The sequence below is a fragment of the Grampus griseus genome, assembly GCF_964374135.1.
Source record: "Grampus griseus genome assembly, chromosome: 20".
In the NCBI taxonomy this organism is placed as follows: domain Eukaryota; kingdom Metazoa; phylum Chordata; class Mammalia; order Artiodactyla; family Delphinidae; genus Grampus; species Grampus griseus.
The window spans coordinates 21,569,442-21,585,466 of record NC_139014.1 but is presented as its reverse complement, the minus strand read 5'-3'; the positions used below and the strand labels follow the sequence as shown (position 1 = coordinate 21,585,466).

General features: G+C 58.4%; 2 protein-coding genes across 3 annotated transcripts; one reads left to right on the top strand and one right to left on the bottom strand.

Annotated features, from left to right (window-relative positions):
- Nucleotides 1–387: 387 nt before the first annotated feature.
- Nucleotides 388–3,489, top strand: CISD3 (CDGSH iron sulfur domain 3). Its single transcript, XM_082678555.1, has 4 exons — nt 388–587; nt 917–952; nt 1,521–1,640; nt 3,144–3,489. The coding sequence occupies exons 1-4, from the start codon at nt 549–551 to the stop codon at nt 3,321–3,323; spliced, it is 375 nt and encodes a 124-aa protein (XP_082534681.1). The 5' UTR covers nt 388–548; the 3' UTR covers nt 3,324–3,489.
- A 230-nt stretch (nt 3,490–3,719) lies between these two features.
- Nucleotides 3,720–14,983, bottom strand: PCGF2 (polycomb group ring finger 2). 2 transcript variants are annotated; one of them, XM_082679513.1, is made up of 11 exons: nt 14,867–14,983; nt 11,926–12,160; nt 8,957–9,107; nt 8,239–8,335; nt 7,879–7,934; nt 7,739–7,789; nt 7,426–7,534; nt 7,199–7,253; nt 7,013–7,108; nt 5,916–5,996; nt 3,720–5,403 (listed from the first exon to the last, which is right to left on the bottom strand). In XM_082679513.1, exons 2-11 carry the CDS (start codon nt 12,085–12,087, stop codon nt 5,026–5,028), a joined length of 1,236 nt encoding a protein of 411 aa, XP_082535639.1. In that variant the 5' UTR covers nt 12,088–12,160; nt 14,867–14,983; the 3' UTR covers nt 3,720–5,025. The 2 variants fall into 2 exon arrangements, with proteins under 2 accessions (XP_082535639.1, XP_082535640.1); XM_082679514.1 differs by lacking the exon at nt 11,926–12,160 and having other exon boundaries at nt 14,867–14,967.
- Between the last annotated feature and the right edge of the window lie 1,042 nt (nt 14,984–16,025).

Below are 16,025 nucleotides of genomic sequence, written 5' to 3'. Positions count from 1 at the left end.
TGGAATAGTAGTTCACAGACCAAAATGCACAACGTACCCGAAATACCCTGCATATTGAAAACGCAGATACCTGTGCCCCACCCATAAGAATGTAATGTGTAGGCCTGGGCCAGGCGCGAATCCGATAAAACAAGCTCCCGAGGCGACGAGATGTGTCCGCACCGCGCTTCTAGAAGCACTGCCCTAAGGCTCCGCAAGAGAAAACGGTTCCGGTCAGGGTCCCCGCTCGCAAGTGGGGGGCCCGGGAGGCGCAGGCAAGGAAATGAGCGGCGATGCTCCGCGCGGGTCATTCGCAGACACGCGGGAACCAAAGGGGGCGCCGGAGAGCCCTCCACACCCCGGGGCCCCCTAGGCGGCTGCGGGGTCGGCTCCTCGGCCCGACTTCCGGCGGCTGGGGCTGGTCGGCTTGCGCAGGCCCGCGGCCCGCACCGCGCGAGCCCCGCAGCGTCTTCCGGGCCGAGGCGGGGCCGGGCCGCTGGGAGGCGGGGAAGCGGGAAGGTGACCGGGGCGCGAGGCGGAGCCGGCGCGCTGGCGGCAGCGGGGCCGACATGGGCGGCGCGGGGGCGCTCCTGAGGCCGGCGGCCCTGGTGAGCAGCCGCGGCCCCGCCGGCCGGCCCCCCCGACTCCCCTCCCAAGCCCGCCCCGCCAGCCCCTCGGCTGAGCGTCCCTGAAGCCCCTACGTCGCCTGGTCCTTCGCAGCCCTCCCTGAGCGCCCGCTGGGTGCCAGCACCTCCCCCAGCAATTCCCGTTCCTCTCTTGGGATCCCTTATTCTTACCCTCATATTTCTCCCACTCGCCTAAGCCCTGTCGTCTCTTCCCTCCCAGATGACTTCCCTCTGGAAGTCTTCCGCTTTCCGTTGACTTTATATTTTTCTGTTTCCAAACCACCGTCTTGCGATGCCTGCTTGCCTTGCAGAAGCTGAACCAGAGACGGGACATCACCTCCTGGCTGGTAAGTACTACCCACCAATACCCCGTTTCCACTTCTCTCTGCCCTAGTCCCCCAGGCCCAGAGACCCCAAAGGTAGAGACCAGAGGAGGGAACCAGAATGGGTCAGCCCTGCTTTGTAGATTTCAGCCTGAGACTGCCTTGTCCATAGCTACCTTCCCGATGGCTCAGGGGAGATAGAGTGGCCAGAGGGCACAGGGCAGGGAGCAGGCTTCTGCCCTGAGAACAGCGGTGCCTGATAAACCCAGCCCTAGGTGCAGTTACCCCCGCCTAGGCTGGCAGGATCCTGAGCCTCCCGTCCCTTGCACCCAGGTGAGAGCCAGGGTTTGAAAGGAAGGCCTGGACCCCGAAACCTATGTGCTTGCATGGCCTTGAAATCTCTTCTCTGTCTGGAGCTCAGGGGCCTTATGGTGTCCTGGGGGGAGTGTCCTTGCAGGGTGGCATCAGATCAGCCTCCTGCAGAGGAAGCCTGTCACCAGCCAAGGCTCTTGGGAAACTGGACAAGGCCACAGGCGAGAAAGTGCTTCCAGGGCATGAGCTGACCCTCACTCCCTCATCTTCTCTGCCACAGGCCCAATGGTTCCCCCAAACCCCAGCCAAGTCCGTGGTGGCCCTGAAAACACCCATCAAGGTGGAGCTGGTGGCTGGGAAAACCTACAGGTGGTGTGTGTGTGGCCACAGCAAGAAGCAGGTGAGAGACCTGTGTCCCCCTTCCCGTTGATATATGACAGCTGTGGCTGGGGACGCTACATGTTGCCCAGGAACTCCCACCCAAGACGTTCCTCTTTTTCCCACACATACCTGAGGGACAACAAGGGAGACTGGTGGGGAGGGATACTCTCAGGCCAGCGCCACTCACAGCCCTGAGCTCACCGTTCTCTGCATCCCTCCTTCAGGATGCAGCCAGAGAGACAGAAACTCAGTCCCGGGGCCGGTCGGGTGGAGCCAGGGTTCTGTCCTCCTCTTCCGGTGCTCCCTCCTTCTCAGAGGCTCCGGGCTCTGCCCTGTCTCTCTCTCCCCTCTCTCCTTCTTCCTCCTAGGAAGCATCTGGGTCAAAGGTTCCCAGGCCTTGGACCCCAGCATTGGGCAGACTTTGCACAGCCTCTCTGGCCCTGTGTGCCCCTTCCTGGCATCTGCTCCTGAAAACCCTCCATCAGTTTCTGTGACTTCCCTGGTTTCTTGCTGTCTTGTCAGCCTGGCGGCCTGCTCCCAACTCCTTCTCTCTTCTGCTCCAGGAGCCTTTCGTCCAGCAGGAACCTGCCCCATATTCTTAGCCTCCGGGGTCCCTTTCTTTCTTGAGCGGGCTCTGAACTGTGTTCCTCCAATCAGCATGGCGTGGTGTCAGCAGCCCAGGGACCCGAGTCCCGCTTTGCCACTGATTTGCTGTGGACTTTGAGCAGGTCCTCACGGGGGTGGCGCTGTGCAGCCCACGGGTGAGGCCTAGCACAGGAGGGCCCTCTGTGCCTCTCTGCCTCTTGCCCTCTGGGACAGGTTGCTTATTTTTATCTGCACACTTCTCTCATCCATTCTCCTATCCCACCCTGACTCCAAGGCCAAGAGGCCTTGGGTCCAGCTCTGCCATTAACTAACTAGCTAACCACCTCTCTGGGCCTGTTTCCATTACCCAGGAACACCTTCCAGGATGGAAGGGCATAGATGCTCACACCAGGCAGCCAGTTTGCTGTGGGATGTCCCCTTCCCCCCTTCCCAGTTATTTCCTGGAGCCAAACAAAATTGATACCCCAGTCTTAAAGCCCACCCAGAGAAGTTTTTACCCCAAGAATGTGGAGAAGGAAATGAATTTCGTGAACCAGTGGAGACTCAGAGCCATTAAAAAAACAACAGAAAAAACACCTATCAGCGTAAACATGGCTGATACCTAAGGGCCCATTTCGCTTTGAAAATTGTTCTTGTGTCCTGGTCCTCTGGGAACCCCAGAAACTACTCCTGTAAAGACTCATACTTACTGAACACTTTCTACAGGCAAAGTGCATGATAACCATAAAGCATTTTATTTTCTTGGGATGACGCTACTCTTTTTACTGTCACGTTACAGATGAGACAGGTGTGGTAGCGAACACAGGCAGCATCACTTAGGAGTCTGGGCCCTGAGCCCCGTGTGCTGCTTCTCCCAGCCCTGCCCGGCCTCAGCAGGTGGGGTTGGGTCTCTAACTTTCTTTCTTTCCCTCACCAGCCCTTCTGTGATGGCTCCCACTTCTTCAAACGCACTGGCCTATCCCCACTCAAGTTCAAGGCCCGGGAGACCCGCATGGTGGCGCTCTGTACCTGCAAGGCCACCCAGAAGCCCCCGTACTGCGATGGCACCCACAGGAGTGAGCGGGTGCAGAAGGCAGAAGTGGGCTCCCCACTCTGAGGGGGCGGCTGCTGACCGGCCCAAGAAGGGGTCACCCCAGGGACCCCAGTACCCGTAGCTGGCTCGTGAAGGACTTGCTCCCGTAACCCGAGGTCTCCAGTCTGGGGTGGCTGGAACTGGCCCCTGCCCCAATGCCTGCTGGCAAAGATGGCATTAAATAGGCATGCCGGCCCAGAGTGGCGTTCTTGTGGTCACTGGTGTGAGGGACGTGACCGGTCCCCCTTCAGGATCTTAACATGGGCTGGGGACACCTGACTGGCCACAGGGAGGGGGCAGTTGAGGTTCACTCCATATAGGGTCCCCCAAGGCAGGCTGAGCCCAGAGACAAGAGGAGGAGGCCAGGGCACCCAGCCACCCTTTCCCTGTCCCGTCTGTCCCAAAGAACTACAGGCTCTGGAGAGTACGCAGCATTTATTACAAAGCCAGGAGATACAGATGTCCCAGGAGGAGGATACAGCCATGGCACCTCAGACACAGGACGAGGCGTGAACACAGACAAACCCACTGGGGGACACCTGACCCCAAACACATAGGCTGTGATAGTCTTGCCTCCTCCCCTCGTCCCGATCTGACCTATGTCCATTGGAGGAAGAACTGGTGGGCAGGGGTCTGTTGGGGTCTGCCCCTCAGGGGGAAGACCACTTGACTTCTTGGGATGGAGCTGAGGTCAGATCTCACAGGTTCTGTCTTCTTGTGCTTTTAGATGCCTGTTGTTCTTTCCTGACTTGGCCTCAGCTGCGGGTGGGGAGGGCACTGGAGGACTGTTTGCCTTTGGCAAAATCTGGGGTCTGTGCTTATCTGAGGTCAACACCCCCCCTTCCACCTCTCCACTACAGGCCCCGAGGTGAGACTTCCCCATCCGCCTTGCTAGTGCGGGCTCCTGGGTGGGGGGCGTGGAGGAAGGGGGTGAAGCGGTTTACAATGCTGACACCACAGTGGAAGTTCAAGGGCTGAGGTCTTCTGTGGCCTCAGTCTTCTTTTCCACAAGATAAATGATGCAAAGGCCACACACACAGGGGAAAAAAAAAAAGGCAGAACTATCTATTACACAAAGTTTCTACTGCAAGAGGAGGAGGTAAGGGAGATGCCCTCTCCACTGCCCACTTGCTCCTCAGAACCAGGGGATAGGCTGCGTTTGTGAAAGGCACTGTCTTAGCAATTCTCTGGACATTCAACAATGGTGGGGGGGAGGGTACTGGTCAGGGTCAGGGCAGGACAGCAGCCAAGATGGGGAGAGAAGCAGGGTGGACCTCATACACAGCCAGTTCAAGTCGTGCCTAAAGCTTTGGGGGTTGGTGGGGGCCCCTCCAACACCGCATATGCCTTGGGAAACAGAAGGAGGATGGGGCAGGGCTTCACCGAGCCTCAAGTGGCCCCACCAATCCACCTCTAGGCACCCCCAAAAAGAGCAGAGCAAATTACACAAGACCGCCTAAAATTGAGCACCCCATCCCCCACGCATACACACACACATCAAGTTTGTTTCCTGTGGCATTTAAATTAATCTGGTTGGTCCATAGAAAATAAGTATGTATATTTGGTTTTTCCTATGTACATATATATATAGATTTATTTATAAAACCCATCCCCGACCCCTAAGGTGGGGGGAGCTGGGGAAAGTAGAAGAGGTGGAAAAGGGGGCCCAGAAAAAGTGGAGGGGTGGAGAGGCATAGCTGGAAAAGGAGGGAGAGGGTCCCTTTCCTCAAGTTAAGGGGGGCACGGGAGCTCCGTTGACAGTCATCTTGCGCCCCCTGCTGGTGGAAGGCGGTGTCTGCAGGCAGTTCGAGGTGCCCCCGTTGGCAGCTGTGGTGGCCCCACTGGCTGTGGCGGGGGGCGTGGGGGAGGTCGGGTGGGGGGCCGAGGGGCCATGGGAGCTGGGAGAGCCATGGGAGGGGGTAGCTGGGCTGGGCAGGGAGGAGGAGGTGGCCGGCAGGGTGGCAGGGCTGGGAGCCTTGTCGCTGACTGACTCACACTCAGACGCCCCGCTGGTATTGGTGCCCTCGGAGGGGGTGGGCGCTGTGGGCAAGGTGAGCCGCTTGCAGGCTGGCTGGACGCGATACTTGAGGGGGAGAGGGCCATTCTGCAGGGAGAGGGGAGGGGAGGGTGTCAGGAGAAAGAGGCTAATGGGGCAGCCACCCACCTTCACCCCACGGCACCCAAACAGGGAGAAGGGAAGGTCCGGGCCTTGGAGAGGAGAAAGACTGGAGAGAGAGAGGAGGAGACACGCGACGTGGGACTGACCAAGCAAGGCCGGAGAGACAGGGGCACACAGAGACCCAGAGAGGAAGAGAGCGCACGTGAGACCAGAGACAGAAAAAGGAGAGAGGGAGGCCAAAGAGCAGAAGGCAAAGTTCACTCCTCCACACCCAGCTGGGGCACGTGGGCTGCCCAGGGGTCCTTTTCTCCTTCTGAGTGCGGAAAGTCATCAGTGAGAGAGCGTCCGGAGGCGTACCTGGTGTGTGGCAGGCCACCCTGGACATGTCCAGCTCATGAGACGAGGGATAAACTGTGATTAGAGCAGGGTGGCCCACGTGATGGCCCCGTGTCCCCTTTCGGCCCTGTCCCCTTGCTGGTACCACCCCACCCACTCACCCGCCGCCAGGGGTAGATGTAGGCGATGTCCATGAGGGTATAGTATTCCTTCAGCGGCTCGTCCTCATAGAGAACCTCAACCTGGAGGAGGAACGGGAGGACGCAGCTCAAGCCTCCAGCTGTTTGGCAAAGAGGCTCCAAGCAGGTGGTCCCTCATTACTCTGGGGTTTCATGATGGATTCGACTTCCCTATCAGAGTTGTTCCAACATCACTCCTGACCAGCAGGTGGGAAGGGAAGATACCCACATCATCAACAGCCCCAGCCCCAGCAATCCACACGGTGGTCTGGGTCCCCTTCTATCTCTGGCATGTTCTCCAGAGGAGCTAACAGGCAAAGAAAAGGCCCAGGTGAGAAGGAACTTGTGGAGCAACGACTCTCACCCAGGCTGCACCGTGGAATCACACCAGTGCTTGGACCTCACTCCCAGAGATGGTTTTAACTGGTATGACATGAATCGAGTTTTAATCTCGACAGGCAACCCCTCACGTAATTCTGACATGTAGCAAAGTTTGGGATCCACCGTCCTAGAGCCTCAACAGTCCATGGACCAACAGCACCGGAAGCACCTGGGAGCTTGCCAGAAATGCAAAATCTACTCAATCAGAATCTGCATTTTGGGACTTCCCTGGCGGTCCAGTGGTTAGGACTCCGCATGCCTCTAGGCACAGCCAAAAGAAAAAAAGAACCTGCACCTGCATTTCAACAAGCTCTCTAGGGGATCACATACATGTTCAAGTTTGAGAAGCGATGTCCTCGAGCTCCTTGGCAATTTGAGACTAGCATTCCCACAGCCAGCTGGCCCAGGTAAGGCCCTGCATTTTTACACACACGTCTCTGCCATAGTTCTAAACGTGCAAGCATGTACACACACACACACACACCATCTTGGTCTCCTGCACCTCTGCACACTGGCTTCAGCAGACGCAGACTGCCCCACCCCAATCTAGTTTTCAGTTACCCTTCTACACGGGCTCAGTTACACAACCGTGCAGGCCCTCGGTGACACCCAGCCAGCCCTGAACCATGGCTGAGACGCACAGATTGTCAGATACATCCACACACGGACGCGTTTTTCAAAAGGGACCAGGGACCCACCTTGTACTTGCTGGGCACATCCATCTTGTTGCGGAGAAACTTGGCGAGATGCATGACCGTCATGGCTGCTGGGCACCGCAGGAAGCGCACCCCTGTCTGGTGGGGGAGAGGCACCCAAGGGCTGGGGTCCACCCCGGCACTCTCTCCCAGCCCACACCCCGCTCCTGGGCAGGCCCCAGCACTCACTTTCTCCTTGTCACCATCCCCATTTTCCAGGGGGCCCTTCTTCTCTTCCCGGTCCCTGCAGAAGGAGAAGGAATGAAGCAAGGGAGACCCTGGTGTAGGCAGGATCTAACTGCACACATCCGGAAGGCCCTCCTGGAAGCACCCTTTCCTCCCAGGGGAATGGGGATGGCATGGGAGAAGGGACCCAGCCTAGGACCCCAAAAGGACCAGGCACGGGCCAGACTTGCCTGACGCCTTCATAGAACTCGATGGAGAGGCTGACGATCTCATCGTCGCTCAGAGCCCCCTTCTCCTGTTCCAGAACCTCACCACGGTCCTCGTTGGAGCCATTGGGAACTGCGGAAGGAGAGAGCTCTGAGGCGTTGGCCTAGGAGGGGGGGACAGGAGCCCCACCACGGACCCAGGGATCTCAAGAGCTCAGTGCGGTGAGCCCAGACACCCCTGGGCTGGGGAGGCCGTGTGCGGTGCCCACCGGCCCTCCATGCATCTGGCCCTTATACCTGGGGCAGCACCCACGCGCACACACGTGAACACACTCACCTTCTGTCAGGGGGTAGGCTGCGTAGAAATCCCGCCTCCGTTTCATCTCATCTAGAAGAGAGGGAGCAGGCTGAGGCGGGGGGCAACACGCTTGGGCAGTGGGGGGTGGGGGGTGGCAGGACAACGAAGGGTGTAGGTACCTTTAAAAAGCCCAGGGACTAATTTGTAGACGATGTCTTGAAGGGTTTTGTCAGATCTGGAAAGAAGCACACAGGGGCCTGCTGGCAACCACGTCACACCGACTCTCCAGCCTGGGGCCCCTTCTTCCCACCTCCCTTCCTGAGACCCAGGGCCCAGGCATGGGGGTCCCTAGAGGCCTTGCCTCTACCTCTCTAGAACTTCTCAGCTGGATACACCCCTGAGGGAAGGAAGGGGATTCGGTCCATGCCTGGCGCTTCTCCTCCACCTGCCAGCCTGGCTTCAGGAAGCAAGGAGGGCTGGGGGACAGAGGGCAGCTGCCCCAGAGGACGGGCGGGGACAGGAGGACGTGCTGGGCCCACCTGATGCTCAGCAGCGGCCGGGTTTTGTGGACCTGTACGTCGCACATGGGGCAGTACTTGTTGGTCTCCAGGTAGCGCACAATGCAGGTTTTGCAGACTTGGCAGAAGGGTGTGGAGAGAGGAGGAAGAGTCAGAGTCCCCTTCATCCCCCAGGACCAGCCCCCATGCCCCCTGCTCGGGCTCAGGTATCCCCTCTTCTCCACCTTGTTCCCGCACAGATGGCAACTGTGCCCCTTATCATCCATCCTTGGGGGAGGACAGATTGTGTGTGTGTGTGTGTGTGTGTGTGTGTGTGTGTGTGTGTGTGTGTGTGTGTGTGTGTGTGTGTGTGTGTGTGTGTGTGTGTGTGTGTGTGTGTGTGTGTGTGTGTGTGTGTGTGTGTGTGTGTGTGTGTGTGTGTGTAAAGGTGAGTCCCAAGTCCCAAGCCCCGCCAACCTATTAGACACCCTATTGCAGGGTCCTCGACCCCCAGCCACCAGCCCGTGGTGCACACCAGGGCACCTGCACCTTCCGGGAGCGCAATTTCAGGCACAGAGATGCAAGGAGAGAACTGAGATTTCAGGTAAAAGTTCCCCAAATGAACTTCTGAGCTGAACCCTCCAGTATCCCCTCCAAGGCAGCCTCTCAGGGACCTGGGACCCTCACCAGACACATGGACGTATTTGCTCTTCAGGGCAGAGGCCACCCACCCGAGGAGCAGCCCCTCGACTCAACTCACAGGAATGCAAGCACTCCACGATGGTAGTGGCATCGATGAAGTACCCCCCGCAGAGGGCACACATGAGGTGAGGGTTCAGCTCCGTGATTTTAATCCGTGTGGTCCGATGCATGATGCCGGGGTGGGGGGCAGGGGACTGGGGAGCGTCACCCTGGGAAACAAACATGGAATCAGGAACCCACAGAGCCAAGAGCCCCTCCCACACTCTACTCCACCTGCCCCACAAGCGACACCGCTCCTGGGCCCAAGGCCCTTCCTTTCCCTTTAAGGCCGGACAAGGTGCACATGTGGGGATGGTTCTTTCTGACCCCCTGTGAGTGTTCACTGGGTGCCAGGGGCTCTGGAGATCTCACGACCTTGAGCAACAAGGTCAGGTTCTATCTCAGGACAGCAGAAAGACTGAGGTTAGACCACAGGAAGTACTACTCAACTCTCCAGAGGATGTGGGGAGGCATGAAAATGGAAGAGAATGGAGTTTTAAAAAATCTCCCTGATCCCAAGCCATATTCACTCAAGTGAACTCACTAAGAACTATGAGGAAACTTAGACTCCTGACTGGGTCTTTCTAATCCATCCTACTGTCCTTCCATCCCATCACTCCTTCTCCAGGATGCGTTCCCTGGAAACACTGGGGGCACATCCGCCCTAAGGCTGAAGGGGGCACCCCATAACTCATCCTTGCACTGCTGCATCCAGCCCCAGCCCCGGAGCAGCTCCCTGGAAATGCACCATATGTTGACCATGCAGGTTCTAGGCCTGGTGCTCAAGCAGGAAGTACTGAGGATGGTCCTTATGTGCCCAAAGTTGGGAACACACGGCTCCAACCCGCCCCCTGGCCCAGCCCTGGACTCTGCAGGTTAACTGCAAAGTCTGGGCAAAAAGACTGCTACTGCCCCTTCCACAGGAAGGCCACCACGGGCCCCGACAAAGAGCCTGCTGCACGCTGCCCCTCCCAGGCGCACAGGAATCTCCCCACGTGGGCACTGCTACCCACCCGCCGTATCCTGTCTGCAACCCGGCCACAAGCTGCCCGGTGACAGACCACAGGCTCTCAGAGATGCCTGCCAAAGCTATGCAGAAAGTTCTCCCCACAGCCCACCGAGTGCCCAGCCAGGCCCGGGCGGGGTCCGGGGAGGAAAGGCACAGCCCAGGTCTGGACTGGCTGACGTGCTTACTTCTTGGTGTAGAAATCCAGCCTGTGCCCAGGAGCAATGGTACCTCCCTCCTCTTTCCCAGAGTAGAAGCCCAAGGGGCAGGGCTGGGGAGGGCGGCCAAGTCCCGACAGCTCTTTTACAACATACATCCTTCTCTCCTTTCCAGAAAGATTTCTAAAGCCAACACGCTGGGTTTTCTAGGACCCAAAATTCACAGCTGGGAATCAGCAGTTTCTATAGAGACCCCAGAATGAGTTTGGCCAGGACCCAAACAGCCAACAGAGGCTGGCCAGAGACCGAAAGAGATGGAGAGACACAAAGGCCACATGTGAGAGAGACACCAAGTTGCAGGGCAGACGGAGAGGAACAAGCAAGCCCAGAGCCAGTGGAGACGCGGCAGCCAAGACCTGCAGACATGGCCCGAGGAAGGAAAGGGGTTCCCGCCTCCCCTCAGCCAGCTCTCCCTGCACGGGTCCCCTCTTCATAATTATGTAGAAGCCTTGCTGGCTACTACACTGTTTGGTCGTTCCCATAGTAACCCCTGGCAAGATGCCCAAATATTATTACAACCATCCGGAGGAGGGAACAAACTCCAAGTGGCTGACTCGCTGAGCGTGTTTAATCTCCATCGGATGCGTACATGCTGCTGGACCCCCAACGGTACCTCATGTGACTACTTGCCCCATGTGTGCGCCTTGTCCAGATGAATCTCAGGGTGTGTGCACAGCCAGAAACAAAACATTTGGGGGTCTGATAATGTATGGGGGTCCTGGTTGCTATTGGCAAATCTCATGCCTTCTTTTCTGTCTCTCTCACACACACACACACACACACACACACACGCACACGCTCGCTTCACACTGCCTTAGCCACCTCATTCACATACTCACTGTGTTTTCAAAACAGACACTTGCTTTTAAGAACTCTCATGCAGTTCCTTCCAGGCCAACTGTGGCCTCAACGTGCGAGAGCTCCTAAGCAAATGGCCGTGACCCTCACCCTCTCACTTCTGCAAGCACTCAGACCAAGACTACCCCTCAAGCTCTGTTCTGGATGCACGGGTGAAGGCGAGAGCTGTGGTGCTTACTGGATGAAATGCTCCTCCTTCTCCCTTTAAGAAATGAGCCCCCTTGCCACACTCCCTGCTCCCCCTGCCCCATCCCCAGGGGCCTCAGACCTCTGGGGCTGGGGGTGGGGAGAAGCACTGATTGGTTCCTCACCTGATTGCCATGGTTACCTGCAGGGCCCTGCCAGCAGGTACCAAGAACAACTGTAAACAGGAGCTCTGTTCCCTCACCCACTCACCATCTCTCTCCCCCCATGAGGCCCCAGGGCCCCACACCTCACACTCAGCTCCTCCCCAGCTGCAACTGGCTGGACCTCCAGCTCCCATCACCTTAGGGAAGAGCCTGAGGGTGAAGGAGAGGGAGAGACAAGTCCCAAGAAGCAGAAAAAGGGAGACCAAGGGCCATTTGGAAGTGGCCCTGTGGAGCTCTGGAGGCTTTCACAGGTCAGTACTGACCACATCCCCACAGTGGACCTGAGCACTGTTTCCCACCCACAATACCTCCCCCAACCGGGGGGCAAGTCCTTCAATATCTTCTGTCCCCAAACCACTGTCTTTGCAAAGGCATCATGGTGGAACAGCCCTTGCTCCTGGCCCCTGGTGGCCCAGGTTTCAGCTATAGTGACAGGAAAGGAGCTTGATCAGCACCCAACCCCAACTCCTCCTTGCCACCCAAGCCTGGCTTGTGTCTTTCCCCATTCTCAAAGCCCCCTACTTATAGAGATCACCCCCCATCTCTCCATTCTTACCAGTCTTTTTCTGGAAGCTCCCCCGTAATTTCGACTTCTCTCAGCGTTAGTTTTTTTTCTTTTTCCACTGCAGAAATAGCCAATCTCTGATAACCCAGAGGTTCCTTTCTGCTCCTTCAGATGCCCAGCTACAGAATTCTTTGCTCTGCTTTCCCTCCACATGAAATTCACCCAACTCCCTCACTAGAAAATCTCCAAGTCTTGGGAAGAGTCACTGAAGGTCACATCCAGACATCTAGAATGGCAGAGGTGGAAGGAATCTTATTAGAAAGCATCTTGTCGAGTCCTTTCATTTTACAGATGAAGAAACTCAGAAAGAAGTGACTCGTCTCAGGTCATGCAGTCACTCAGTGGCAGTTCTAGGACTAGACGCAGCCTGACTCCCGTTCCAGTGCTCTTTCCACACTGGGACCCAGGCCGGGCTTCCTACTCATCTAAGGAACCAGTAAGCCTGGCCTGACTCCATCCAGGCAGGCGGAAGGTAGCAGGACTCCAGGTTCCACAGAAGACCATTCAGTGAGCCATATGGGCCAAAACATCACCAACAGCACACATTCTCGCCTTGAAGTAGAAAGAGGGGGCAGAGGCAAATGGCCTCACCCGACTTTCCTGATACAGATATGGAAGCAGGCTCTGTGGAAGCTCAGTGAGCCAGACTGTGCTGGGTCCCAGGAGTTCGGGTTCAGTTGTGCAAGCCTGTGTATTTGTGTGTGTGTAGGGAGAGTAGGGGGTGGAGGTCTGTCTGGGACGCTGTCAAACTCTCAATGTTCCCTGATCCTTGACCTTGGGTGGAGGATCTGCGCCTCCCACCAGCAGCATCAAAAAAGTCCTCTAGTCTCCTGAAGACAGGCTCACCCTACCTTCCCTCCCTTTCCCACCTCTCAGCTTCCTAAGATCAAACAAAGACAAAAATCCAAAATATACACAGATACACACACACATATGCACACACAGCCAGACACACCCCCTCCGTTTCTCTCTCACATTCACAACACACAAGGCCAGACACTTGGCCAGACACACACACAGACACACCCCATCACACATACAGCCAGACCAGAGCCAGGCCCACGCTTGCCAGATGTACAAGCCGCCCCCACCCACCCCAGGAGCACAGAGTCTGACATCCCTGCCTGAAACCAGAGCTGCAAACACACACCACCCTTCTGCGCATCCCCGGTCTACCGAGGGTAAATTATAACATAAGTCTTCCAGCAACAAAGGCAGTGCAGCTCCCAGCCTTGCTCTGGGGGCCAGAGGCTGGAGGAGTGGGGTGGGCATCCAACCTGCACGAAGATGTCACCTCTTCCTGTTCAGGCTCTCTCCATTCCCATGGCAACAGCTCCATCAAACAAGATCTCCCAGGGAAGACCAGAAGCAGGAGAGAGCACCCCCCACAAAGACTTCAACTTGAACCCCACCCAGCTACACTCTGGATCGCAAGTCCCAAGACTCACCTCAGGCCTGTTTCCTGCCTCATTCCAAAGACAGCTCTCAGACCTCAACCCCCAACTCCAAACCAGGAAACCCCGGGGAAAACCTCCCCACCGAAAAGCTATAACAGAGCTGCCTTTATGCTCCTTCTCCAAGTACTAGCACCTTGGAACAGAGTGGAGAGGGGGAGGAAGAGAAATTATAGAGTTTCAGGAACAGATGCAAACTGCAAGAGGCCCAGAGAAGGAGGCTTAAGAACGGAGTGGGAGACAAGCAGGAGACCCGCCCCCCGCCCCCAGCGACAGGGAGCCCTGGAGACTGAGGCAGCACGGCGGGGGTTGGGGGGGCTCTCTGAGAGACAAAGACCAGGGGCAAGCGCGGGGCAACGCTTCCACAATATTTACAGGCAAATTCACCATCCCCAGGCCTCCTCCTTCCCCACCTCAAGCCATCCGGAGCAATTCTGGGCAGACGGGGGCTGTGGGGGAGGGAGAGAGGCATGCCTGGGCCCCCCGTGGAGACAGGAGGGGCAGGGGTGTCTGCTCGCCGGGGGGTCCCATCCTCTCAGAAATAGAAGCAGAAGGACCTAGGAAAGGAGGGGGCAGCCGGGCTCCCCAGTGGAACACCGGCCAGTCCGCCAGCCCCCTCCTGCATCTGCGGGCGATAGGAAATATCGCGATAAATCTTCCCCATCTCCATTCTACTCCCTCCACCCCGGCATCCCCAGGAACCTGGGTCAGAAGATCAGAGACCCCAGTCACCGGGTGGCCGCTCCTACCTTCCCTAGAGCCAAACTTTCGGCGGGGCCCGAGGAGGGGTGTTCCGGAGAAAGAGGCTCCGCCGAGGTGGCTCGGGGAGGGGAGGGGGCGGGGCGCCCAGTCCCGGGATGGCGGGGTGAAAGGGACCGACTGGGGGGGGTGCCCGAGACGACCGGTCCCGGCAGGGAAGAGCGCCCTCCCCCGGCCCCGCAGCAATCGAAAAGCTCGTCCCCTTCCTCCCCGCCTCAAGTCCTCGCGCGTCCACGACGCCCCAGTGCCCAACGAAGAAACCGAGAGCGACCCCTCCCCAAACCGAAAGGAGTAGTGGGAGAGGTCCAGGAGCTGAGCTGGCTCGTGGGGAGGGCTAGTGGGGCAGAGATCCGCCCCAGCGCGGAGCCCCAAAGCCCTTGTGGCTGCCTCGGACCCTCCCCCTCGCTACCTCGGGAGCAGGGTCTAGGGGGGCTGAGGCACAAAGAGGTGGTGGTCGAGGGAGACGCCAAATCGTTAAAAGGGGAATGCACTTCGGCCATCTTGGAAGGGAGGAAAAGGAGAGAAAAAAGGGAGAAAGAAAGGCGGACGGGGCGAGCTAGGACAGGGGCCGGCGGGGGTGGGGCGGAGACACGAGAAGGCCCGGCTCAGAACCTACCCCCACAGGGGTTTGTAAAGAAGGAGGTACCGGCTCCCAGTCCCAGTCCCCAGATGGTTACGGGGTAGGAGAAGGAGGGAGAGGGGAGTCCGCGTCCGCTTACCTGGGTTCGGGGTCCGGTGGGTCTCGGGGAGGGGGGGATGGGAGGGAGGGAGGGAAGGGAGGGGAGGGGGGCCGCAGCCGTGTCGCTCGCTCGGGCGGCGAGAGGGGAGAAACCTACGGTAAGAAAGGAGTTTGTGAAAGCGGTTTGGGGTGGGAGGGAGAGAGGGGAGGGGAGGGGAGGGGACGGAGGGGGGAGGGGAGGGACCAGAGTTCGGAGGCGGGGGGGAGACAAAATGGCTTTTTTCCTCCAGACAAGAGTAGGTCCCGCCCACCACTCACCCACGTGACCTCATTCCTTCAGGGTGTTTGCGGAGAGGGGAAGAGGAGGAGGGGGAGAGGCTAACAAGGCTGCGCCCCCAACCGGGTGCCGGGCCCCCCAAAACTAGACCACGACCTCACCCTTCCTCAACTAACCCCTGCCCCCAAAATATGTGTGCGCCCCCCCTACCCCCTGACCCTGCGATCCTCGCCCCTAGCTGGAGCGCCTGGAAAATGGTGAGATGAGGACTGGGCTGAAATGTGGCTCGCTCTGCAGCCCTCCGCCCCTCGGCCGCGACCAAAGGGCAATGTGCTCAGGCGGGGGACGCGACGCTTCTGGCCACGAGTCTGGGTTATTTTCATTCACTTAAGTGACACTCCCTTGAAATTAATAACTGCATGGGTGAGAGCGAGCGTCTCCTCCCCACTCCCCTTGCCCTCTCGGCGGCCCGATCGGCGGCTCTGAAACGCTGAGCCCGAGACCCGGCCCGGGCGCTTCGGGGGAGCAAACCGCCGGGAGGACGGAGGCAGAGGCCTGGAGGACGTCTCGCGGCGAGGGCTTGGTTTGCTGTGGTGGAGGCTGTCGCCTCCGGTGTGCTCGGTCAAGATCGGAACGCAACCTGGACCGGGAGGCAAGCTGAAGACGTCAGCTCAGGCTCCGGGCCCGGGACACAGTAACCCGGCCTAACGCGAGAGGCCCGAATGCACTCGAAAACAAGGCGCCGGGCCTCGGAAGTGGGCCCGCGCTTTTTTCCTGCCGGGCACTTATTCCCGCATTTTTCGCCCGCGCGCCGATTGCGCCCCGACCTCTGCAAGGTTGGTGCGCCTCGCTCGCCCAGGCGGCGGGAGTCCGGCGAGCGCAAAGGCGGCTGATGCCCTCCTACTCCGATCGTTGCTCCGGG